This window comes from Salvelinus alpinus, chromosome 22, assembly GCF_045679555.1.
Source record: "Salvelinus alpinus chromosome 22, SLU_Salpinus.1, whole genome shotgun sequence".
NCBI classification, from domain to species: Eukaryota; Metazoa; Chordata; class Actinopteri; order Salmoniformes; family Salmonidae; genus Salvelinus; species Salvelinus alpinus.
In genome coordinates this window covers 14,034,059-14,061,973 of record NC_092107.1, presented here as the reverse complement: position 1 = coordinate 14,061,973, position 27,915 = coordinate 14,034,059, and the positions used below count along the sequence as shown (strand labels likewise).

The window sequence follows — 27,915 nt, the reverse complement described above, 5'->3', positions numbered from 1 at the left end:
TCTTCTCTGGCTCAGGGCCTGGCCAATGGAGACGCAGGCTTGTTTGTGCAGCTTTCGGTGCGAAAATAAAAGCAGGAATCTGCGTTGAAAAGAGAAATGTTGATGCAAAGAAACAAAAGATTGAGTCAAGTCTACAATCTACAGTATATAGATGTTATTTGTTGTTTTGAGAATAACAACTATAGATTTTAATACAAAGACTAAGTCCAGTCAGTGGAGAGGCAGGCGACTTTGTTCGTGGTTCCAGACACACAGGTATGGTACTGCACTTTAGGGATGCGCTACTGTTATTCTAAGGGGAGGAATCTGTAAATTATCTACTTTGCTTTTATTGAAAATTGATCACTGAAAAAAAAAAAATCAGCTATGTTACACTGAGTGCAGAAATGCAATATTGTTTCTATTTTGTCATATCTTCGTAGCCGGCCCTGAAATGATGTCGACTGATTATCCGAGACAAAACATGCAACAATGTTTCAATTGAAACTTCTCTTAAAATGACTGTGTATAGGCCTATCAAGGACAGTATGAGTCAATTATACTATGAATTTGATGTTGTTACATGAGGTGTTTATTGTTGCTTGCAGTGCTGTTAGTTTTCAATATAGCAACTTTACGGTTACATATTGTCTTGTGCACGTGATTTAAGAGGGTGATCATCCCAATTATGTTTTTGTTTATGGTGTTTTGCTTGAGTAGCCTATACACCGTTTGCAACGCTTTCGCTGGTATCTCGAAATGTTTCAATTATTTTAGGGAAATAACAGCATGCAGTTGACTTTTTCACAGTGTCATCTGATCATGATTTTATTTTGCATTTCTACAGATTGAGTTTAAGAGTTTATATTTTTAATGTCCATAGGGATATTTGCTTTGCAACGAAGTACAGCCATATTAGATAATACTGTCCTTACCTGTGTGTCCATTTATTCATCCTTTTGGTAATAACATTAACATTGCGGGGAAATGTGCTGCATAATAATAGTGAAACCATGAAATGTCGTTGCTGCCAAAACAGCAGCAACAAAGGACATTGAGATTTGTGAAACTGCATGGAAGCTGTAGGCTAATTGCAGCTTTGTTGCGAACGGTGAGACTATTCCTATGCACTGCGTGCTGTGTTTACGATGCTGAACAGCTGATCTTCGTGCGAAATAAATGGGGTGGGGGTGCACGAGGCGCATTGAGAGGGATGATAGATTTCAGTCCAGCTCAGACCAGTTTACAGAGCTGCTCATTTCCCGCACCATGCTGTTATTGTTTAAGAACCTCACAAGGACACGGCGAATCAAAATATGGGCTTAATACACATTGTCAATAGTACTGAGGACCTGACCTTCACAGACATAAATAAAATAACTAACATATATAGTCTAATATGTAGTAAAAAATTAAATGACTGAAATCACGAGAAAACGAATACCACCTCATAGACTAATATAGTATGCAATGCATGTCTAATGGTTAGTTGGCCAGTGGGTCTGTTGTTCATCGCTGGTCATACAATTATTTGGGAATGAATTTGACAAAATATGAATGTTTCAGGCTACATTTCGTGATACATAGGCTTAGTACGGGCAACTTATCCTCGTCATTATATATTACGTTACACTATTAGCCCATAGGCAGATATTGATGTCGGGTGAAGATGGCGATGGGAACAAAACGTTCTCATTGCTGAGAATCTCGCGCCGCACTGGTTCGAACCGGCTGGAACTTGGCCTCACGTGGAGTCATTCTTGGTAGCGTTATTAATATGCAGCCAATGGTAGAGGTCCAGGAAACTATCTGCCAATCAGAGGGAGCTAGTGCAGTGTTTTGGGACATGAGTAGGAGGGGTTTTGTAGTCCAGGCACGCTCATTGAAGAGCTCAGCTGTTTTGTAATAGTGAAAAATGTGTATCCTACAAGGACAAAGACAAGGGAAACCCAGTGACTTAAAGGCTGATAGCTTCGTCTTCTACTGTACACATACCATAATTAGCGTAAGTAGGTATATCCCCCTTATGTATTGGCTATCTCTGATGTATCCCTCACCAACTCATATACAGTTTTGTGTAGTATGAATGTCAAACAACTACCAAATGTGTCTCTTCACACTCTTAGACCTGACCCTTAATATGTATCAACCTTATCTTCCAGGCCACCAGCCCTCCTTCGTTCTACGAGCCTCGTTGTGCCCCTCTTCTCCCCATGAAGATGGCACCCTCCCTGGCCACAGCCTTCTCCAGGCGCTGGTGGATGGCTGTGACTGCGGTCGTAGAGAACCTGCTGTTCTCTGCTGTGCTGCTGGGCTGGGGCTCCCTGCTCATCATGCTCAAGTCTGAAGGCTTCTACTCCTACCTCTGCAGAGAACCTGGTAAGGCTGTGTATCATGATGCACTACAATACCCACAATGCTATGTGTTATATATCCTGTTTTGTCACTATAGGCGGTTGGGAAATTAAGACAATTGATCTGATTTATACAGTATAACACTATTCCAGGTGCTCAAAGTTATTTTACATTGTAGGCCATTTTTATTACAATGAATAGGAAACCCCAAAAAGGGAATACCGTTAATACATGTGTTATACCTGTGTTATTATACAAGTATTGTAGATGTGAGAATGATGGAAGGTTTTTGTTGCTTCAGTGAATGCCTAGTTTATGTTTTTTTAAATACTTGTTTTCATTGTGACATTTAGCAACGTTTGTTTTTATAGCATTTTTCCCCTATACATAGTATTGGGGGGAAGGGAAAGGGGGATACCTAGTCAGTTGTCGAACTGAATGTATTCAACTGAAACGTCTCTTCAGCATGTGAGACAGGTGAATGGGTATCACTTGGGCTTGGAAGGTCTGACAAAGATTGAGTGTGTTTTAAGCTATCCTACTTATTATGCTTATTTCATTCAGCAACAAAAGGTGTTTCTATTTCACTACTGTGAGACGAAGAGGACTTTACGTGTCTGTGTAGTTTTAATTCAATCGCGTTTGTTGGACTGGTGCAACACTTCAATAGTGCTCTTTAGAACAATACCATAAGTTATTTCATTGGGGTTTACAATAGAAGGATGTGATAGAATGTTCAGAGCAAATGGATGTTCTGTGGGTGAGGATAGGATGAAGGGGTGGGGGGTTTCTAATCCAATCACATTGAGCAGAGGAATTGTATGAGTTTCCACTTACATTTGACATGATCAGTTCCTCCTGAGGGGCTTTGTCTGCTTCAATGCAAATGTAACCAGGGCCATATTCACAAAGAGTCAGAGTAGGAGTGCTGATATAAGATCAGTTTCTCCTTTTAGATCATGACTAAGGTTACATAGACAGGGAGACCTGATCCTAGATCAGCACTTCTACTCTGAAATGCTTTACGAATACAGGCCCAGAGCAACTACTGCAGAATATGACATAATTGAGGTTTTTGAACAGTTTTTTGATGATGTTGCCATAAAGGACAGCACCTATATAGCCTGGCTAGTGTTGAAAGTGTGTGAGAGGGATTTATTATATCATTGTCCAAAACACTTGCGTTGTTTCCAGCCCAGCCAAAGTTGAGCTTTGAGACAAAAAACACATCAATAGCAGTCAGCCTGTTTAATAAGCCTCTAATGCAGCTATGATTCAGAGCTCTCGCTCTCTCAGTGGGGATTTGATGGTTCCACTAAATCATCCACATCACAGAGATGATGGATGAAACCATGGGGTGGTGGGATGAAAGTACCAGGTACATTTCCAGGTGCTCATAAGGGCATCTTTTGTTTTATTGGTTTATTTGCATCTAAATGCTACAGCAAACCGGTGACTTGGATATTTCTCCTCTCTCGCTCTTTCTTTCTCTCTCTTTCTCTCTCTCCCTGTTCCCATAGTCTATGACTCATCTGTCCTCCTTTGATCTTTCAAATACACAGACACTTAGGGAGGCGTGGGCTGAAAATACATCATCATTATGTAGGTCGTAATGTAATATCATTAGAACATGGCCTGTGATGGACTAGAACATATAATAATATCATTAGAACATGGCCTGCGATGGACTAGAACATATAATAATATCATTAGAACATGGCCTGCGATGGACTAGAACATATAATAATATCATTAGAACATGGCCTGTGATGGACTAGAACATATAATAATATCATTAGAACATGGCCTGTGATGGACTAGAACATTTAATAATATCATTAGAACATGGCCTGTGATCGACTCAAGAGTCCTCTGATCATCTGCCACAGTGTTTTCTATTTTCCAGGCAGCATTTAACATGTGAATAAGCCTTTTTGTTTATGCAGATCAGGTCAGTCTTGACGCTCTTTCATCCTTGCCTTCTCGTATGTTTTAAAAGATGAACGCTTTCAAAGGATATCTGTCAAACAGATTGCTGAGAGTCCTTTATGTGTTTGGTGTCATGGTGACCTCGGTCCCCATATCATTGGTTCCGCTGAAAGGATCTGAGATTGGACCGTGGGCTGCTTCTGTTTTGGTTCCTCACCTATCTGCTAATGGAAAAGTTTGTGGTTAGGCTGACATTGTGAAGTGTGAGGCTCGCATTCCTCCCATATGCAACACCGTTGACTCCCAGTCCCTTCACCTCTGTCTCTCCGGCAGCTCTTGTGTTTCGTCACATAAACTAAACCGTCATCATTCCCCCATTGCATTTATCTTGGTAGAGTCTGTTAGTTTAACACTGTAAGGTGTGTACTGTTGACATAGTTGGGTTTACACTCAGTTTAGCTAAGGCATGGTTCACTGACAACGTGGACAGAACATATTGTACGGGAAATATCAAGCCTCTTTATTTTTAGTATGAAGCATCCAGTGCCAGTACTATTAAAACTTAATTGACACTTTTTATTTTTATTTAACCTTTATTTAACGAGGCTGCCAACAAAAAGAATAGAATACATTTTTTTCTGTAATGGAACCTGGAAAAGCATGTTTCATAAATCTTTCATCATCATGTGTGGTGTCCCCGTCTTTGACCCCGTTCCCCCTCCCCCTCCTGTGATTTAAGGTCAGGTCTATGGCAGGGGCACATAGTTGGAGTGTCTGTGTCAGTGTATAGGCCCTATGAGCCCTGTGGCACCTCATGTCGCTAGCTACTGGCAGGAAACACGAGACCCTAGGGCCCGTGTGGAATGAGTGTTATTTCAGCAGAGACTTGAGAGAGCAGAGCGGACTCCCCGCTGACACCTCACCCACCCTGTGACCGCAACCACCTCCTTGACAGAACTCAGCCTTACCAGCTTCCTTAAACTAGTCTGGTCACAGATCTGTTTGTGCTGTCAACCTTTGTTTGGCTTGATCATAGGAGTTGCCAAGACAGCACAAACAGACCTTGAGCAAGGTACTTAACCCTAATTTGCTCCAGGGGCACTGAACTACTATGGTTGACCATGTAAAAATCACATTTCACTGACTGCACCTATCTGGTGTATGTGACAAAAGAATCATAGCTATTTATTTTTTTATCTGGCACCAGGCTAGCTTTTCCAGCTATTTTAATCAGTGTTGTGTCATTGTTATTAGCGCTCAGTAACAGTGGGATGTTTGCGGTGTTTGGGAGGACATTATCTGGAGCTGATGAATCTTCTGTCTGCTCACTGCTTTGAAATAGATAGTGCTTTAAAGGATTATGATGCCGGAAAATACTGTCAGCTGGTTATCTCTGGTTATCTCTGGTTATCTCTCTTCCTCTGATGAGTTAACGCGAGGAAATGCAGACGTTCTACGCCGATGGCAACCATTTTCTGGCAACAAAGCTAGTCCGCCGGATTCTGTCAGTCGTTTACATTTATCACTGATAAGTGATCGGGTCAGACGCATTGAGATTGACACGGCATCTATGGACATGAGTAAGAAACACATCCATTTCCCACTGATGGATGATCAGGTTAAAGATGACAAATATCACATTATGTTCTTATTATGTTGGTGATGTAGTAATCTTGTTAGAGCATGGCCTTAGAGTCTGAATGTTCTTATTCAGACTCTAAACTACAAGGAAGAAAGCTGCAGACACATAGTAGCTGGAAAGCAGGGCCCGGGCTAGATAAATGCGGAAAAACACTTAGGAAATCAATTTTTCTTTGAATATTGTACGTTAGGTGAACTGTAGTATCATAGCAGTAACGTCACAATAATTTATTTGTTTCATATGATTTCATTGGCTCCGGATGTTCTGCGAGTCATTAGAATCATGTTGTAAACCCTCAGAACTGAGAAGTGAAGTGTTTTGTTTGAAGGCGTTATGAGGTCTTTGTTGCGCTAACACAGTGTTTGTGCTTCGCGTCACTCAGGGCGCTTCCCTTATTGGCTCAGCAGCAGCAGCACAGGCTCGCGTTGTCTAGATTGCTCAGCAGTAAGAGCCCGCCAGGCAGGCCCAGCTGCCGTTGGCCTTCTGCTAACCTATGTGTTAACTACCATCTACCATGACCTTTAACCTACATATTATATAATACAGCCATGTCTACTCACAGCCTCACTCTCAAGAAAACAACAACCTGCTTTTCAAGACTGCTTGAAAAACACCTTGTGTTACCAAAGGTTTTTGGAGAGGTTGTCCAAAGTCACGTGACGTCACCTGAGAATAACACTGAAAAAATAACCGTTTGTCTTATCCTCCCCCAGGCACCAACGCCTTACAGCTCCCGTAGGCCACAACAAAAATGTTTTATGAGACTTTTCAATGTCTGAGTTAAACTCATGGAGACTGGAGTGTTGGCTACAGTTATTTTTCTCTCCTCAACAACAACAGTAACCTGCCTCATAACCAAGGCACTGGTCTCCGGGCTATTATAACAAACAGTGCTATGAAATATGAAAGACGGAAAGAACTAACTGATGATATGATTACTCTGTCTCTATCCTCTTAGGAATTCACTTTGGGAATATTTGGGGGTGCTAAGGGGGTTGGGTTGCCATGGACTTGCCTTGCTTTGGGGGTTCAGAGTAGCTTGTTGATCCCAGCAGTTTGGTTGCAGTATCTTTCACTGAGTTTTTTCTGTTTACCTGACCTGTCCATGGCTCACAGTGTCTCAGGAAACAGACACAAATGAAACAGAAATAGACACGTGCTGTTGAGATGGATTACTTTTCAAGATGTTTCCTCTGAAATCAATGGCCTCTGGTGAGGGAGGACGTTTCTTAGAACACTTGCGCAAGAAATGCTGCGATCCATCCCCAAACAACCCTCAGAAGCATTTCATCATTCAGGTGGTCCATGATGTTCTCCCAATAGGCACATTCTATCTACTCAAACTAGAATGTAAAGTTTCGGAAGAAACTTTAGTGTGATTGTTTCATCTATGGGTCTTCTGATGAAATTAACATGACTGTCTTTTCCAATCCCTCCTTGATGGTCGGATCATGCCTAATTTCTCGACCGAAACATCAGGAATCCCTTTTTAATGTATGTTTTTAATGTCTTCTATGCATGATGTTAAATCTATTTCCCTCTGGGACCATAAAGTTGAATTTGAAGGTTCAATTAAGTTCTCTTGTGCCTCCAGGTAACAGCACCAGTCAGAACCAGTCTGAGACAGTCCAGGTTGGGGATGCGGAGGGGATCACCCAGAGTCCCGTGGTGGAGGAGGATTACCTCCAGATGAACGGCTGGCCCATCTGTAAGGACCAGGATGAGATGCTGAACTTGGCCTTCACCGTGGGCTCCTTCCTCCTCAGTGCCATCACCCTGCCCCTGGGCATTGTCATGGACAAGTATGGCCCACGCAAGCTCCGGCTGCTCGGCAGGTAAGAGAACGGAGACAAGGTAGTATGTACAGTTGCGGCCACTATCATTTAAGCTAAGGTGTTGGGGTGACAGTATCTGTACCTGGGTTCGAGTCCCGGCAGGGGCTATACCCCAAATTAGCTATATTGGTGTCAGAAGTGGGATGGCGCCCGGTATTGTCAGAATAATTGCAGCACTGCACATGCAAACACGGCACTCTAAAGTTTAATTGCGATTGTCACAAAAACCTAAAACTCGGTACAGGGTTTAATACTTTTTAGTGGCCGCAACTTCCTGCTGCAGATGTTTTTATGTTCTGTTTCTGACTTGGCTTTGGTGTGTCGTCGTATGAATAAACCTTCCTCATATTCAACGTTTTCTGTTATTTCAGTACCTGCTTTGCTTTCTCCTGTATCCTGATCGCTTATGGATCGAGCGACCCCAAGAGTATGCATATTTCTTCATTCTTTCTTTACTCATGTTCTATTCGAGTATGTATGTCTGTTCCGTCCCGTCTCCTTAACACATGTGTTTTCCCTGTACAGATCTGTCCATCCTCATATTCTTTGCTCTGGCACTGAACGGGTTCGGAGGAATGTGCATGACCTTTACTTCCCTCACGGTAAGTGGTGTCTTCTCCTGTACTGCAGGGAGAGGCTGGGGAGGGGGACCGAGGGGAGTGAGCGAGGATGCATGTCTATGGCGGGAGTAGGGAAGGGAGCAGAGAGAGGTGGGGATGGGGACAGTTGTGAGGAGGGGGGAGTGCGCTAGGGTGGAATAGGGAGTAGGGAGACAGGGGAGCGGAAAGAGGAGTGGGGATGGAGAGGGGAGCGAAGAGAGAGGGGTGGGACATGGTGATGTCGTCAGCATGGAGAAAGTGCTGCGTCACAGGGAGGCCACATGCAGAGAGAAAAGGAGAGGGATGGGAGATAGAGTGAGAGAAAAAAAGAAAGCGAGACAGACCCTGCATTACAAATCTATTATTCAACCGTGCTCTGGTCCAACTGAGATCCAAAAAAAGACACCTCCTCATTACTTATTCATCATCCTGACAGAGCCCTTTGATTGGGCAGGCCCAGAATGCCAGGGTTCACTGGCAGCTAGACTAAAAGTTCGGACGGGTTTCACTGACACAATAGTGTTTACAGATAACGTGATTTCATTGTTTCATTGTTTATCTGCCCCTAAACACAGACAAAGAAACTCACAACAAGCACTTTGAGAGAAAAGAGACACACTGTATGCTGAGCTGACAAACAGGAAGTAGGAAGTCAGTCACACTTAGCGCTGCTGGGGTTCGTTCAACCCCTCCCTGGCAGTTTCCTGCTCCCTGGCCTCCCCACCACCCCCCACTGCAGGGGCTCAGAGGGGCTCTGTCTGTTTGTCTGGCTGGCACACACACACACACACACACACACACACACACACACACACACACACACACACACACACACACACACACACACACACACACACACACACACACACACACACACACACACACACACACACACACACACTACCACGACACCCAGAAGCTGCCCAACTAGTTTCTTCTGCCCCCCACTCCCACACTGTTCGTGTTGTTTTAATCTTCTCTGGTTTAATTCATTCCCCACGCAAGCATGCCTGAGCCTGTTCTGCTATAGCCGCTTAGTTCCCTCGCGTGTGTGTGTGTATGTGGTGTGTGGGTGCGTGTGTCAAGGAACTGGTCTTTGGTGTTGTTTCAGCTGTTCTGTTGCAGTAACCTCACGGTGGTAATTCCTTGCTCTGACTAACAGTGTGTTTTACACTGCTGGTCCGGGTTCTGGTTGTTTTTGTACAGCCGGACCTTTTTCTTCCAAACTTTCTTCTTCTCCACTCTCCTCCCGGGTGTGGGGGTCAAAGGTTGTCACAGAGGATTTATTTTTATTTTTAATTCAAATGTAGCCTTTTTTGCACAAAAGCCAGATGGATACATTGTATCTCATTCAATCAGTCTGAACTCATTGAGTTGGTCCCCTACAGACAGTTGTGTTAAGGTTTATTCTGCATTCAAAGTCGTCTGGATTGTAGATTTACACAAAAGGAAAGGTATGCAACACGATACCCCTTTTCTTTGTGTCTATGTGTTCTCTTCTTCCTGGCTCTTCTAATTTTCTGAAAGGGGGTGGTTTGGCAGCTTGCCTCCTCACTCCTTCCCTCTCTCTATGATTGCACACTCAGCACTCTGTGTCCGAGGCGGTACAGCTGCAGAAAAACAAGTGGAGGAGAACCCAAGGCGGTAGAAGAGGGCTCTCCTTTACACACCTCTGTTTTCTATCAGTAAACTGCCTAGCCTATCTCTGTCTGCCCCCTTCTCCGGTTACCAGCAGCAGGCTGTCTGTCTCTCCCTCTCTCTTCTCCGTCCCTCCCTCTTCCCTTTAATATCTTTGACCTCAATCTCTCCTTCAGTCCGCTATAGTATTAGTAATCACCACTGCGGATATCTCCTAACCATCCTCTATCCATCTCTCTCTCAACCAGACCCCCCGCCCAACCCCTCTCTCCGCACTCCTCCCACACATACATACACACACATACATACACACATACACACACACACATGCATACATACACACACAGCGCTCCTCCTCTTGTACATTGCGACACTTGTTATGATTATTCTATTATCTCTGAGTCATGTTTTGCATGAAACACTAATCCTTTCTATTTTAGGACTTCTTCATTGGTCCCAATCCCTCTCTGGGATCTGTGTCACTAGGTCCTCGGGGGGAATTAAGTTTCAGTCTGGCTCGATAAACCTAGATGTTTATATACTGCTTCCTGGCACTTGGAAAGAGAACGACGGAGAGAGGTAGAGAGATGAATGTCAAAGGTGAAGTCAACTGGTGCTAGTCCCAGATCTGCATATGATGTTCTCTTGCCAGGAAAGCACAAACAGATCTTGGACCAGGCTAGACTAATGATAGCACCTCTCTACTCAGACAGGGTCACCACCACATACACTGACCCCCCCTGCCTGTAAAATGTCCTGCCATCAGATGTTTACTTGCTAACTGGTGCTTAATGACACTAATAGACTGTGGAGGCACTGATCTCAGGGTCATGTTGATTGACTTATTAAAAGACCGTCAACTGCTGCACATTATGTTGTTTTCACCATGCACTTAGCTTTAGGTTTGATAGGGGTGGATAGGGATTGACAGCAAGGCCAGAAATGCAAAACAAAGTGTTGATGAGAACGGGAGAGAGAGAGTGGTAGAGTGATGGCACAGAGATGGAGATATTCAGGCTGGTGTTGTCTGCGTGTGGTCGTCAGGGACACAGCATGTTGACTCATTTTATGATGGCGTTCTGTCCTGTCAGGATTGGACCGGTTTGTACTGGTTTCCTTTGGCTGATGAGAACCAGTCCAGTAAGCAGTGAAGCTTTTTACGCAACAGCAGCGCCTCTTCTCTTTTTCACTTCTCTGTTTCCCCCCTTCTGTCAATATCCTCCTTGTCTGTTCTCTCTGGCCTTTGTGCCTTAGAGGCTTTTAGTTATTCCACTCTTTCACTCTCCTCGTTTCTCTCCCACTTTTGTCTCCCTCTGTCTCCGTCTGCTGCACTCGAGATAACGATCATTGCTGCCGTCTCACAGAAGAATCAGATGAACCCAGGCTAGGGTTTGTTTTTCAAGTAGAACTACAGTGCACACATTTGAGACACACATGCAATCAATCAATCAATAAAATATATTTATAAATCTCTTTTTACATCAACAGATGTCACAAAGTGCTGATACAGAAACCCAGCCTTAAACCCCAAACAGCACTTCTCCTTGTTATCAACATTTTGATATGGAAAGTGTAGAATGTGTAGTATTTACTTAGATACGAATAGGATAAGACTGCTTCCCTTAATGGCTTTAGAGCAGGTATTCCCAAACTGGGGTATGCACACCCCCAGGGGTACGTGGTACGCCAAATCAATATGTGATTCACATTTGAAAAAATATATATTATTATTATTTTTTCTTCACATTTTCAAAAAGTCCATTTATATTCTCCAACGGGGCTATACATTTGATTGAGGTTTTTTTTGCGCCTGAGTAGCCTCGTTTCACTGCCAAAAATAAAATTAAACCATCTAGTGTCCAGCGAAATAACAACACAATGTCAAATACAGGTAGCCTAGTCAAATAATTAACATCCAATCACATTAACCGTTACTCTCTCGTGGGAATTCCACTAATGGTCCCTATGTAGCCAAACATAGCTGCTGTTCATGTTGGTGTCTGTACTGATGGAGCAAAAGCCATGACAGGGAGACATAGTGGAGTGGTAATGCGTGTGCAAGCAGTTGCCCCCTGACGCCACTTGGGTACACTGCAGCATCCACCGAGAGGCTCTTGCTACCAAGGGAATTCCTGACAGCTTGAAAGACATTTTGGGCACTACAGTGAAAATGGTTAACTTTGTTTAAGCAAGGCCCCTGAACTCTCGTGTATTTTCTGCACTATGCAATGATTTGGGCAGCGACCATGTAACGCTTTTACAACATACAGAAGTGCGCTGGTTATCAAGGGGCAAAGTATTGACACGAGCTTAAAGTTTTCTTTACTGACGATAATTTTCACTTGTCTGACCGCTTGCATGATGACGAGTTTCTCACACGGCTGACCTATCTGGGTGATGTTTTTTCTCGCCTGAATGATCTGAATCTAGGATTACAGGGACTCTCCGCAACTATATTCAATGTGCGGGACAAAATTGAGGCTATGATTAAGAAGTTGAAGGTCTTCTCTGCATTAACAAGAACAGCACACTGGTCTTTCCATCATTGTATGATTTTTTGTGTGCAAATGAACTCAATCTTACGGACAATGTCAAATGTCATATAGCGAAGCAATGAGTGAGTTGGGTGCGCAATTACGCAGGTACTTTCCCAAAGCGGATGACACAAACAACTGGATTCGTTATCCCTCTCATGCTCTGCCTCCAGTCCACTGACCGATATCTGAACAAGAGAGCCTCATCGAAATTGCAACAAGCGGTTCTGTGAAAATTGAATTGAATCAGAAGCCACTGCCAGATTTCTGGATTGGGCTGCGCTCAGAGTATCCTGCCTTGGCAATTCACGCTGTTAAAACACTGGTGCCCTTTGCAACCATGTACCTATGTGAGAGTGGATTCTCGGCCCTCACTAGCATGAAAACTAAATACAGGCACAGACTGTGTGTGGAAAAGTATTTTTGACTGAGACTCTCCAATACAACCCAACATTGCAGAGTTATGCGCATCCTTTCAAGCACACCCTTCTCATTAACCTGTGGTGAGTTTTTACGATGACCAAATTTACGATGACCAAATAAGGTTCTATATGTAAATAAAGAGCAAAATGATTGATTATTATTAGATTATTATTTGTGCCCTGGTCCGATAAGAGTTCTTTGTCACTTCACACTCATTTTTATGTTTAATAAATGTATCGTATAGTGTGTGTGTGGCAGGCTTACAATGATGTCAAAAAAACTACATTTGAGACTACGCTGACCCTGGTGCTAGAGGAGGTTGAATGTTTGAAGGGGTACGGGACTATAAAAAGTTTGGGAACCACTGCTTTAGAGGATCACTGCTTACCACAGGCATTCTTTACTGTCTGCAAACATCACTCAGCATTTCAGATAGGGATTTTCTCAATCGTCTCAAGTGATAACTACTAGCACCTAGCCTAGTGAGTGTATGAAAGTGTATTATAGACGTTTTCTTATCTGTTCAGGGCACAGACACGGCACTGGCTGCAGTTTATAGATCCGGAGTGATCAGCCTGTATTGATTAAAGACTCCGGGATTGCCCATCAAGTTGTTGCTCCCCCACAACAACATAGCAACCTTGTTTAGCTTCCAGTACATCCTATGGAGTTAGATGCTTCTCATAGTCCAACACTCTACAAACAGACTTGTATCTTTTATCTCCATGACTGTTCCAGATCCCATAATGGAGCCAAATAGAGATTGGTAGGTGAACGCAGTCACATTTGTATTGACCTTGCCTTTTCGGCTTGGCTCTGTGCCCCAAATGTCACACTATTCCCTGTATTGGGCACTACTTTGTACAGGGTCCATAGGGACTTGGTCAAATGTAGTACACTAGGCAGGGAATAGGGTACCATTTGGGATGCAGACAGAGACAGTATTCATGAAACAGGAAGAGGTAATGTCTCAGGTGAAGAGTTGGCCAATCATTAACCAGCCCTGGGTTGTTGTTTCTCTCTCTAGAAGACACTGTATTTAGTCATGCCTGATGGTGCCCAATTCAGGAAGTGCTCCGAAATCGGAACAGTGCGCGGTGGCCAGGCAGATTAGAAAGACAAACTCAAGGCTGCACCGCTATCAGGGCCAGGTTCAGTAGGCAAGCATTGTTCAACGTTGCAGAGAGAAATGTCATTATTAGTGCTGACGTCCTTATTCTACATCACATAAAGTATTTCTATCGAAATGTTCTACAACGTAGCGCCCCCAGGCTTTTTTTCTAGGTGTACACAGATCCTGTTTCCCAACATGAGCCTCTCCTCACAAGCTGTACGTCTACCTCCTTCGTTACGCTGACAGCTGGATATCCTTCTTATTATGTCATAGTTATAAGACATGATTATGTGGTTTGTTTCTGCACGTGAACAAGATCGAGGAATCTTGTTTGAGGCGGTTTGTTTTGGGAACCACCACAGTAACTCTCAGTCAAACTGACTTCAGACCACTAAAACTAATGAGGCACCTACAGTAATTGCAGCATTTAAGCTGGGAGCTGGTTTGGACCTTCAGATGCTGTTGATGTTTTAGGCTCTACCTTCTGTTGACAATTCATTACCCCCCCCCCCATGTCCTTAATTTGATCAAAGGCAGGTGAACTCGTTCCATTACATCCAAACCTGGTAAACAAAAATATTAGCAGTACAGACAGACAAAGGGTGACTGGGATATAGGTTAGTATCTTTTTGGGGCTGATCTTGTCTGTCTGCTTGTCTGTCTGTCTGTGACTGACCCAGTGAGGTCATTGTGGTCATGTTATAGTCAGGTGACACACTGACAGTATGGTGGTGACTGATAAATAGGTGAACTGAGGAGAGCAGAGCAATGGAAAGCACATCATATAGCCTCGTTATTGTTATGTCATTTTCTTGTTACTTTTTTGTTTGATTCGATTTTTTTCCTTTAGTTTATTTAGTCAATATTTTCTTAACTCTATTTATTGAACTGCTTTGTTGGTTAAGGGCATTTCACGGTAAGGTCTTGTGACAAATAAAATTGGATTTGATTTGAAATCCCTGGCGACACTCGAGCACATTATTCAGCATATTCCGTATGAGTTTAGTCCAGTGCAATTCCACAGCCAACACTGCTGATTGAAGCTGTGCTAAGCGGAGGTAGGTAGGGTGCTAGGAGAGATGGTGGAGGGGTAGCCTTGCATAAGACCAGTGTTTCTCTCCTCTGTCTGCCAGCCTGATAATATAGGCACACACACACATGTTTGGTCGCTCCTACCAGGTGGTGAATCGCATCTCTGCATGTCTGGCAGACATATCAGTGTGGATGACGGATCACCACCTCAAGCTGAACCTCGGCAAGACGGAGCTGCTCTTCCTCCCGGGGAAGGACTGCCCGTTCCATGATCTCGCCATCACGGTTGACAACTCCATTGTGTCCTCCTCCCAGAGTGCTAAGAACCTTGGCGTGATCCTGGACAACACCCTGTCGTTCTCAACTAACATCAAGGCGGTGACCCGTTCCTGTAGGTTCATGCTCTACAACATTCGCAGAGTACGACCCTGCCTCACGCAGGAAGCGGCGCAGGTCCTAATCCAGGCACTTGTCATCTCCCGTCTGGATTACTGCAACTCGCTGTTGGCTGGGCTCCCTGCCTGTGCCATTAAACCCCTACAACTCATCCAGAACGCCGCAGCCCGTCTGGTGTTCAACTTTCCCAAGTTCTCTCACGTCACCCCGCTCCTCCGCTCTCTCCACTGGCTTCCAGTTGAAGCTCGCATCCGCTACAAGACCATGGTGCTTGCCTACGGAGCTGTGAGGGGAACGGCACCTCCGTACCTTCAGGCTCTGATCAGGCCCTACACCCAAACAAGGGCACTGCGTTCATCCACCTCTGGCCTGCTCGCCTCCCTACCTCTGAGGAAGTACAGTTCCCGCTCAGCCCAGTCAAAACTGTTCGCTGCTCTGGCACCCCAATGGTGGAACAAACTCCCTCACGACGCCAGGTCAGCGGAGTCAATCACCACCTTCCGGAGACACCTGAAACCCCACCTCTTTAAGGAATACCTAGGATAGGATAAAGTAATCCTTCTAACCCCCCCCCCCCTTAAAAGAGTTAGATGCACTATTGTAAAGTGGTTGTTCCACTGGATATCATAAGGTGAATGCACCAATTTGTAAGTCGCTCTGGATAAGAGCGTCTGCTAAATGACTTAAATGTAAATGTAAATGTTTGTTTTACTATCCTTGTGGGGACCAAACAATTGATTCCCATTCAAAATCCTATTTTTCCTAACCCTTAACTTAACCATAAAACCCCTAAACCTAATCCTAATTGTAACCATAACCCCTAAGCCTAAAATAACCTTTTTCCTTGTGGGGACTGGCGAAATCTCCCCACTTCTGGTCCTCACAAGGATAGTAAAACCAAACACAAACACACATGAACACACACGAACACACACACACCTCTTCTTATCCTGCTAACTAGGCACCAGTGCTGAGTTGCAGTAGAGCTTTACTCACTCCTACTGTAAGTGTCACAATAGAGATGTTTCCAGCTCAGTTCACTTCTCCAGGAGGACTGGAATGTGATTGTTAGTGTAGATGTTTTGATTCTGCCGTTAACCTTTGCTCCAATTAGTGGTCGAGGGTAATGACGTCTGGGGAGGCCACGGCACGGGGTGAGAGATTTCCTCCGCGGCTCTAACAAGCAGGGAACCTGTGGTGAGGGTGGATGGACGGATGTGCCATGAAACAGTTATGTTCAGGAGTTGTTACGCTGGTGAATGGCTCAGTCAGTACATTTTTGGTGTGTTTCTGTCAGTGGCGTTTTTTGTTGTTGTTCTCCCTCCATTTCCCTTCCCCGACTCTGTCATAGAGATATGGAGGGCTGCCTAGTCTGCCAGACAGATGTTGCTCTCCCCTTTTTAATTGTTTCTTCCTCTGTCTCTCTCCTTCCCTTCCCCCCTCTCTCCCTCCTTCTCTGCTCAAGGACAGTTGTTTACAGTTAGGAGTTGAGTTGGGAACAACCTGTGCTCTAACCTCAAGTAGAGGGCTAAATATGCAAGCTGCTCTGGACTTTCTCTCACTGCCATAAATAGCGTGGGGGAAGCATCACCAAGACTCCGCCCACATTACTCATTCCATGTCAACAACCTCCAAAAAACATATTCAGGATTTCCTAATGTGATGTCATGCCTTACATTTTTGGAAAAGGTGTTTTTGTTTAACGCGTGTGTGTCTCTATGGCTATGCATGTGTTTTTACACAAGTGAATGCATTGATCTGATTTAAGCGTGGCCTAATCATATATCCTGTCGCTTTCTTGTGTTTTTCTCCTCAGCTGCCCAATATGTTTGGTGATCTTCGTTCCACCTTCATCGCTCTCATGATTGGATCGTATGCATCCTCCGCTGTCACCTTCCCTGGGATCAAGGTAGCTTGCACACACGCACATCTACTTAGCTAGTCTACACATGCATGCATACCATGCACACCCTTATGGAGGTTAGCTATCAAGGCTAACTATGCTTTCTACTATCAGGGCTACCAATTTGACTCTACTTTCCTATTCCCACATGCCAATGTGAAGGTCAGACATAGAGGCTAATGTTGTGGTTGTTGGTCCCTGCTTCCTCTCTCATCAGGTGATCTATGACCTAGGAGCCACCTTCATCACCATCCTGCTGGTGTGGGCTGCCTGCGCTGGCCTCGTCTTCATCAACTGCTTCTTCAACTGGCCCCTGGAGCCCTTCCCTGGACCTGAGGATATGGACTACACGTAAGACACTCCTAAACATCACACTCCTAAACATCACACTCCTAAACATCACACTCCCTAACATCACACTCCCTAACATCACACTCCCTAACATCACGCTCCCTAACATCACGCTCCTAAACATCACGCTCCTAAACATCACACTCCCTAACATCACACTCCCTAACATCACGCTCCCTAACATCACGCTCCCTAACATCACGCTCCTAAACATCACGCTCCTAAACATCACACTCCCTAAACATCACACTCCCTAACATCACACTCCCTAACATCACACTCCCTAACATCACACTCCCTAACATCACACTCCTTAACATCACACTCCTTAACATCACACTCCTTAACATCACACTCCCTAACATCACACTCCTTAACATCACACTCCCTAACATCACACTCCCTAACATCACACTCCTTAACATCACACTCCCTAACATCACACTCCCTAACATCACACTCCCTAACATCACACTCCCTAACATCACACTCCCTAACATCACACTCCCTAACATCACACTCCCTAACATCACACTCCTTAACATCACACTCCCTAACATCACACTCCCTAACATCACACTCCCTAACATCACACTCCTTAACATCACACTCCTTAACATCACACTCCTTAACATCACACTCCTTAACATCACACTTCTAAACATCACACTCCTTAACATAAAATTAGTTAGCTTTTCTATTTGTTTTTTGTTTTACAGCATATTTCCATTCCTGGTAACCTAAATATCGCAGACATCCCCTTAACCTAATATTAGTTTAGTATTACTGGTATTTGTTCCTTATATCATTAGTTATATCCTTAGTTGTAACCTAATAGACAGACAGTTCCTAATATTAGCCAACAATAACAGGTTTAGGGGATAATACTAGGACTTGAGGTTCATCTACTTAAGCTGGAGTAGGAATATTAAGGCCTTCTATAGTCTCCATTCTCCTTGGAGCTCAGTACACTACATCCCCCAGCACACCTTCCTCTGCAGCATGGCGAAGGCTTGAGGCCCTGTAAAAAAGTAAATCTAATGAGATGAGGAGCTCAGCTGGCTTTGCTCTCATTCACCTGGATTTAGTCTCATTCTTTGCGCTGTTTTTTTCTCCTCCCCCGCTCCCTTTCTCGCTCTCTCTCTCTCTCTATCTATCTCCCTATCTCCCTCAGTGTGAAGATCAAGTTCAGCTGGCTGGGCTTTGACCATAAGATCACTGGAAAGCAGTTCTACCGCCAGGTGACCACGGTGGGGAGACGACTCAGCGTGGGGAACAGCATGAAGCAAAACCCCAAGGAGCTGGCCCAACAGGAGGGCAACAAGCTGTGTCTCTCCACCGTTGACCTGGAGGTCCAGTGCAAGTCCCAGGAGGAATGTAAGTGTCTGGCCAGGCCACATCTGTTCATCCCAGACCGTAGAACATGACTCAGCTGTTCATCCCAGACCGTAGAACATGACTCAGCTGTTCATCACAGACCATAGAACATGACTCAGCTCTCTGCTTTTGATGTCTTTCAGATCGAGAGTAGGAAAATAAATAATGCATTTTCTGTGCACACTGTGAGTGTGATGGGGTTCAATGTCTAATTTGCCATAATGGGTTTCAAGCTCTGAACCTCCACAAATCCATACTTCATGAGGCCAAAAGCCAGTTTCCTTGTTACACCATTTTGTATAATTTGGACACAACAAAGGACATGTCTGCCAGAGACCTGTCTGATGTTAAGCTGTCCAACCACTATCCTGCTCCAGCCATGGTGTAGAATTTAGATAGGAGCAGACTGTCAGAGAAAAATAGATCCAACACAACAATACAATGGATCATTGTAGCCCTGCTTTGTGGGTAAACAGAGGTAAACAATCGACCATATGCAAGATCTGGGCCTGTATCTTGTACTGATCTAGGATAAGGTCCCCCCTTTTTCATATAATCATATTTTTAATGATATAAATGGCTAAACTGATCCTAGATACAGGCCTAGATCTAGCATATGGTCGACTGTTCCTCTATGATGTATTGCTATTCCATGAAGCGGATTGCTATTCCATACTCTATAACTCTTTGTAAAGAAGGGCTCTGACTTCATCGGTGCAATGTTGATGTTTCAGAGTGGGCTCGCCCACCAGCCAGTGTTTTGGTCCCAGCCGCCAGCTTGTCTGAGGGAGCGCTGTCATTGGCGCTGAGGTCATCAAGGCCATCCTCTCTCTCCCAAATTAAATCCTGCAAACACACAACTGGCTATGCACTTTGCCTTCACTAACCCAGATCTGTACACTGCAATTAGCCACAAACCTCCAAAACACCCTCAAATCAGCCACGTGACCCCTCCTCACCTCCGCTGTGCTCCCTCCGCACCCCCTCTCTCCCTCGGGCTCGGCCTGAGGGTCACAAACTCTCAGCGGAGTCCCCTGTGGTTCTCTGCAGGCTCTCTTTGGTACCGAACGGACCGTGCAATCGATTCGGACCGCATTCCAAGAAGTGCTGCTCGGGTGGCGGTGGTGGGGCCGGGCCAGAGGGCAGATAGCAGTCAGTAAGGTCCGAGGGGGGTCATTATACACACAGGATGGATGCCTGCGGTTCTGTAACCCTGCTGGACAAGTTCCACGTGTCAGGAGGTTTTCAAGGGGCCCTTGCTAAGGGCCAACTCCCCATGCCTCTCTCTCTTTTCTCTTTTGTCTCTTTCTGTCTCTCTGTTTCTCTGTCTTTCTGTCTCTCTCTCTCTCATATATATATATATATATATATATATAATCTGTGTTTGCCCACTCATCATTCTGATGCATGTGATGGTGGGGATTTATTTGGTTGTTAGGAGTTTTTTTCCTTTCAAATAAGACTCACTCAAAGATACTCTACACAACGAGGACAGTTTTTACAGCAGATACTGTTTGCTGTGAATTCTAAGTATCTTTCATACAAAATCTTAACCTTGTGACCCATTCCATACATCTGTTGTGTGCCATGTAGACTCAAGGAGGATGGACTTTGCTATAAAATGCTGTGGCTCAAACCAGCTGGTTGAGTTCTCAGTGATCACCTCCAGGGGTGATTACCGACCAGCTGGTTGAGTTCTCAGTGATCACCTCCAGGGGTGATTACCGACCAGCTGGTTGAGTTCTCAGTGATCACCTCCAGGGGTGATTACCGACCAGCTGGTTGAGTTCTCAGTGATCACCTCCAGGGGTGATTACCGACCAGCTCCCGTACTGCACTAATTAAATAATACAGTTTGATTGTTTGGAAGAAATCTAAAAGTCTCTCTTTTTGATTACAAAAAATTCCACCACACGGTTCTTATATCAGCCAACTCATTATGGGACTGTTTTGTATTTAAGTAAACACTGGTCATGGCGACTGTTGCCAGTGTAGGCTAGGTATTTTGAAAATGATCACGGTGTGTCCTTACAAGTGTGGTCGCATAGTGTGCCAGTCAAGAATGCAAACCCAAGGTAGGAGTGCTGATCTAGGATCAGATCCCCCCTTTAATTCATGGTGATCTGAAAGACAAAACTGATCCCAGATCCTACTCTGAGACTCTTTGTGAATAATATTCTAACTCATATTATGGGTCCAGGACACAGGGGAGACCCAGTGTTATAGACTGAGACAGACTGTTAGAACCACTTGCTCTAATGTAATGTACCAGCCTGTAAGCCCCTTGTCCAGCCAGCATGTCAACTATGGTCCAGTCTCCAGAGCATTGGAGAGATACCTGCAGCACTGGGTAATAAACGCTGGACACATCTGTGGCGTGACCATTAAAACTTTTCCACTGCCCTGCCGCAGCTTTTACAGCTTTGAGATCAGTAGATGATTAACGGACCATGGCCCCAGGCCCCTTGCTTACAGCATGGGCCCCCACATGTTATCTTGCCATCATGTTACCGAGCTTCCCTGTTTCCCTATCTCCATGTATCTCCCTATCTCCAAGCAGCTATGCCCTGGTAGTTTTCCATCACGGCATGTGGAGGAAATGAAAGAAGGCATATCCTGTACAGTACACACAGGAAAAACCTCACTCCAACCTGATAAAAAAAATATATCATCCTGTGTATCCTCATCCAATAATAAATCGAGTTATTCTGCATTCTGAGATTGAACGCAGCATCACTGTTTAATCTTCCGTTTTACTGGAGTAAATGTTAAGGTACTGTGTTCTGCTGTTGTAGACGTTGATCTGTCTCTCCTCCTGTGTGTCCACAGCCCAGTCCTTCATGAAGAGTGTCCTGAGTCCTATCTTTATGCTCAGCCTGATCACCATGTGTGTCACCCAGCTGAGACTTATCTTCTACATGGGAGCCATGAACAACATCCTCGAGTCGCTGTCCGACAGAGACTTGAGCACAGGTCTGTGTGCGTGCGTGCGTGCGTGACTCTTGAAGATGTGTGAGTGTAATCTTTGGCGGCAATAACATGTCTCTGTCTCTCCTGCCGTTCACAGTGAGTGTGTACACCTCCATTTTCGGAGTGCTGCAGCTGCTGTGTCTGATGACCGCTCCAGTGATCGGGTACATCATGGACTGGAAACTCAAAGAGTGCGAGGATGAGAACGCCAAGCCGGGCAAAAGGTGAGTTTCACATTCACGAACGCACCCGAGCTCGCACGCACACACTCACACATGCGCAGGCACACACACACACACACACACTCCAACAGAGCAATCCCCTGCCTCCCAGATACTCCCCTAGCATCCACAAGACACTACTATGTTATCTGTATAACCAGGGAGTATGTGTGTAACATGTGATGTCCCCTCTGATAGAGATCTTACCCAGCCCAAGCGTCGTGACAGACAGATCCAGAAAATCACCAACGCCACACGGGCCTTCATCTTCACCAACCTGCTACTGATGGGCTTCGGGGTCACCTGCCTCGTCCCCAGCCTCCCTCTCCAGGTAAGTCATCCCTCTGTTTCCTCTCCTCCAGCTCTCCTCCATCTCGCTCTCTTTCCTCTCGGAGCTGTGGAGAAGCACACATTTCACTGCGTGTTTTCCCAGTGTTTTGTAAAGCCCTCCTAGAGCCAAAGGGAGAGATCTTGGTGCAGAGAAAGAAAGAGGGAGAGTGACTCACATGTTATTGCAGCTGATCCATTGTTCAATGCAACAGTGTCCCCTGGTGGACAGAAGTGTCATTACAAGTTATGCAAGTTATTTCCAACCCAGTTCTGGGAACATCTCTGTCAAGCCATTATTTATTAAACATGGACTCCATTTTAGGATGGAGGGACAGGGCACCATGCATGCCCTGGGTCTGTAGATTCTAGAACACATCATGTTGAACTATTTCTCTTCTCTGCCTTCAGATTCTATCGTTTATTCTGCACACCATTGTGAGAGGATTCATCCACTCTGCGGTTGGAGGGCTCTATGCTGCTGTGTAAGTGTCTCAGGAGTGTGTGTGTGTGTGTGTGTGTATGCGTGCCCAGTCCCTTCCACACAAGCACCTCACGCTGGTTGTCCTCCTTAGGTACCCGTCGTCTCAGTTTGGCAGTCTGACAGGCATGCAGTCCCTCATCAGCGCCCTGTTTGCCCTGCTGCAGCAGCCCCTCTTCATGGCCATGATGGGCCCCCTGAAGGGAGACCCCCTATGGGTAAGAGAGCAACGACCTTTCACCCTTTCCAGAGCCAAACTACAGCATACCTATTACTCACCAATGCTGAAGACCCAAGTATACTAATGTGCTATGAGCATAATGTTGCAAAGGCTACTGTATACGACTGATGTGTAGCAGCCACCTTGTTCTAAAGCAATCTTCCCAGAGTACATGTCATAGCACACACTGCTGTCCCGATGTGAAAACAACACAGTCGTTCCCTCCATTCTTATCACTGATGATGTCACTTCCTGTGTGTGGTTGTGCGCAGATCAACGTGGGCCTGCTGGGGCTGACGGTGCTGGGCTTCTGCCTGCCTCTCTACCTGCTCTGCTACAGCCGCCAGCTCCAACGCCAGAAGCAGGAGCGCGAGGAGGACCCCAAGATCTACGTCCAGATCAACAACGGCAGCAAGCCCGAGGCCTTCGTCTAGAGAGACAGACTGACGGACGGGGATTTGTTTCAACAACGAGAAGGAGGAACGGAGAGTGTGAGGAGGGGAGAGGTCACAGGTGTGACGAATCGCAACCTCACCCACCAACTCCGGTCCCTCTAACCGTCTGCACTTGCACTCAGACGATACTCTCACTCTCTCTCTCACACACACACACACACACACACACACACACACACACACACACACACACACACACACACACACACACACACACACACACACACACACACACACACACACACACACACACCACGCCCACTGCCAAACCTACAGTATATGTTCACAAATCTCAGAGAACTACTATGATAAACACACACACTTTTACACTCCCCAGAACATCATTGACTACATACACTGTGAAAGACACGCAACAACACACACGTTGGGAAACCTCTTCAACACACACATACACGGTTCCTTTTCCCGGGACACACCACCAAATGGACATTGTTCATCTTCTCACCACTGAAATGAGAAAGGACAACCGCGGGTCTGTGAACTGAGGAGAAAGGAGAGAAGAAGAGCCTGGAGGATCTCCACGACTTTCTCCTCCCTTCCAGTCTCCTCTTTGTTTCAGTGCTCTATCATTTTTTTAATTTCATTTTTTTGTCAATGATGCCATGCTCACTCCTCCCTGTCAGTGCAAAAAGAGGACACTGATTCTCCGGTCACCCTGCGAAAAGAACTAGAGAGGAAGCAAGCGTTCAACGCCATGTCAAAGACCTCCAGTGCTGGATGTGGTGACTTGAACCAGATGACGTCCTCCTCCTCACAATTATAATACCCCACCACCAGTGTTTTTACATGTGTTTTCAATGATGCCAGTAACGACGACAAGTATCGCCTCACTTCCTAATTCTGATCCAAGTTAGTCTCACACCGTCTCGTACTGCACTGGGGGTCTTCTACTTCACACCCTGAGAACTGGTTTAATGATTAGGACGTTGTTGAAACGTTATCGAAACGTTTATTGGCGATAGGTCTGTATTTCTCTCTGTGGTTGTTACATGTCAATGCTTCTCTGTTGTCACAAGTAGTTTGGACTGGAGGTAGAAGTGAAACAGGTTGTATAGAAGTTCCAGTACTCCAAATGGTGCTAAGAGTTCATCCTGCCATAACGTTCCCATTTGGTTCTGTAACGTTCCCATAACGTTCTGTAATGTTGGGGATAGTCATTGTAAATGAATTGGTAAGAATGGAACCTCATGCAACGTTTAGAAGCTAGTCGATGTAACCTTCTCATCTAGCGAGTGTTCCTTCCAGTGTCTCAAAGAACAAACCTTGTGACTCGGCCTTTTAGTTTTTTTGTTGAAGATAACAGAGGCGTGGAGTGTTGAAGCTGTCGTTTTAACTCTTTCAAACAGCTCTAGGAGACTAGAAAGCAAAGGCATGTTTTTTGTAACACTCAGCACTCTAGGTGCCTGAGGCAATAGCTTTGCTTTGAGTCAATTTGAGCTGAGAGTAAGTGATTAGGCCAATGAGTTTCCAGTGTGCAGGCCAGCGTTTTACTTTTAGGGAATACTATGTGGCTGTGCTTCAAACAAAGCATGGCATAGGTTGAAACAAGCCTCTTAGCGGTAATAATGTGCCACAACAACATAAGGTACAGCACAGCTGTAGAAAAAAAGGGTTCCTAAAGGGTTCTTCGGCTGTCCCCATAAGAGAAGCGTTTTTGGTTCCAGGTAGAACCCTTTTGGACATCCGAATAACTGTTTTAGGTTCTAGATAACACATTTTTTTCTCCTAAGAGTGTAGGCTATGTTATCAAGCACCAATGCATGGTCCTATATCACTCTCACTGGATACACTGACAGGACCACTGACTGGTCTTGTCTTGGCAGTCCGTTTTGTCGTGCAAAAATAATTTCTTATTGACTTGGTGTGTTTTCTTTTTATTTGTGATGACCAGATTTTGTTTTTGTCAGGAGATCTGGTTTTTAAAAAGTAATACGTTTTATCAACTGCATTTTACCTGCAATATGATACTGACATACTGTTCAAGCTTTTGTTCTGTTTCAAGACAAATGTGATTTAGTACAAATGGTTTTACGAGAAATGGTTTAAGATAGATAGATGTGTGGCTTAAGGTGAACTGTGGTTGCTATGGGCCTATACCTGCCACGGTTCTACAGTACCTGAATTACATGGATGAATTTCAATTCTGATTCGCTGTAGCAATACGTACTTATGTGAGTTGCTGAGCAATTCTCTACTCTTCCCGGCAACACATAACTCTGTGAACAAACACTGTTGTCCAAGCACACACACACAGTGCAAGAATGTGGATTGATATAATGTAATGTTTATTACAAAGGTGCTTCTCAATGACAGGAACATGGACTCATATTTTTCTTGATGTACTGGTCAGGTAGTGACCATCTAGTTCCTGCATCTATCAATGGTCTCACTTACAAAGCCTCACTTTGTAGCGACAAATTACTTGAATTATCGAATTCCAACTTGAACTTTGATTCACTTTTCAAATCAAAAAGGGAGATGGAGAGATGCTTGAATATGATATCTGATTCTAAATCCACACTCTTGCAGCTGTTGTGAATGTTGTGATCGTGGGACCCAGGTGGGCGGGCAGGCAGGTCTTGATAGGACGTTATGTTCTTGAATGATCTGTTGCAGGTAACAGACACCGGAGAGAGAGAGTGTGAGAACTTGATTGATGTAGCTCTACGTCCGCAGATGCAGTATTTAGACTGGACGGGACACCTGCTTTTCCTCAGTCACTCACAGAAGCACTTCCAAAGACTATGTAACTAGCAGATTGCCTCTCTATGTGCAGATGATTTGAGACGCGGATACGGCAAGTTGGTGCCCCGCCCTCTCTCATCATGACCCGTCACATTGATCCATCCATGTCCAAACCACTGTCCTGAACTGTTGCACTGACAGACCTGTTTCTCCACTGCAGTCTCACCCAAACACAACCACCCACCCAAGAGATCCTTCACATACTGGCGATGGAACTGAGAGACAATGCTAGAATCCCCAAAAGCTTCAAGAATGAAATAAGTGACAACTGAATGGCACATATGCACCTTAGTCCTCGTATCAGGATCTCAATGCTATTTTTCTGAATGGCCTGCATTGAAATATAACATAGACAGTGCACCTCTTGCTGGTTCTGCATGTTAGCATAGAATGTATTCCCAGTAGTATTTTTTATTCATAGAGTAATGACATCGGAACTGCAAGAAACTGTTATTTTTGTTACTTACCGCGGGTGGTCTTAGTCTCTCCTCTTGTGTGCACCGTCCAGTAGGTCCCTGTCCCTCAATATAGAATGGCTCCTTGCTACTGACTGCTGTTTAGGCCTGTCTGTTTGGGTTTCTCGATTTCAAGGATCTACACACACACACACACTCGGATAGAGAAACAGATCTAGACATCCTCACTTTGAACATCACTCTACTTGTCGTTTACATGAATTTATTTTGCGAAAAGAGAAAAAGCATGTATAGCCTTATAGACTGGTTCTCGTGGCTTGAACATGTGACTAGAGATTGCAGGTGGATTCTGATAATGATGCTATACTGTACTCCAGCACAATGAATGTGGGATTGGGATGATTTTCATTCGCTCAGTATGGGAGAATCAGCACTTTTTACACTGCCATACCTTAAACTGTCATTCTACTCAAAATGCCATCCCCGTAGTTATTTTCTAGATGTGACATACTTTTACTACTATCCCCTTCCCTGGGATGTAAAGTGTGATTGATTGACTGGCTATTCTCTGATGACGAAAAACAAGCAGTGTTTTTTTGGATAGAGTGTTTTAATGGTTTGTGTGTCACTTTTAGACATTGAGCGGGAACTTCAGCTGAAACACCAATGCTTTTCCCTGACTTGTACCTTATTTTTTTACATTCTCCTTTTTGGTGTTTGTTTCAATATTTCATGTCTATATACTGTATATTGGATCTCAAGTTTTTGTCTTATATCACATTATAGCCATTGTTATTGACATTTTGAGTCGTTGTCTAAATGAGAAAAAAATCTATATATGAAAAACATAAACAGATGAATTTGTAAAATAAAGTGTCCGTTTGTAATTATTTGACCTTGTTTGACGTTTTTGCACGTTTCCTCAAAGTGTGGTGGATTTTCAATCACTCTT

The 27,915-nt window shown here is 44.6% G+C and overlaps 1 protein-coding gene across 1 annotated transcript; it reads left to right on the top strand.

Annotated features, from left to right (window-relative positions):
- The first annotated feature begins 57 nt into the window (after positions 1–57).
- On the top strand, positions 58–27,836 carry LOC139549050 (large neutral amino acids transporter small subunit 4-like). Its single transcript, XM_071359135.1, has 14 exons — positions 58–255; positions 2,142–2,358; positions 7,500–7,740; positions 8,112–8,167; positions 8,266–8,342; positions 17,293–17,385; positions 17,597–17,730; positions 18,905–19,107; positions 21,937–22,080; positions 22,175–22,301; positions 22,497–22,629; positions 23,037–23,110; positions 23,201–23,324; positions 23,599–27,836. Exons 2-14 carry the CDS (start codon positions 2,193–2,195, stop codon positions 23,758–23,760), a joined length of 1,734 nt encoding a protein of 577 aa, XP_071215236.1. The 5' UTR covers positions 58–255; positions 2,142–2,192; the 3' UTR covers positions 23,761–27,836.
- Positions 27,837–27,915: the final 79 nt, after the last annotated feature.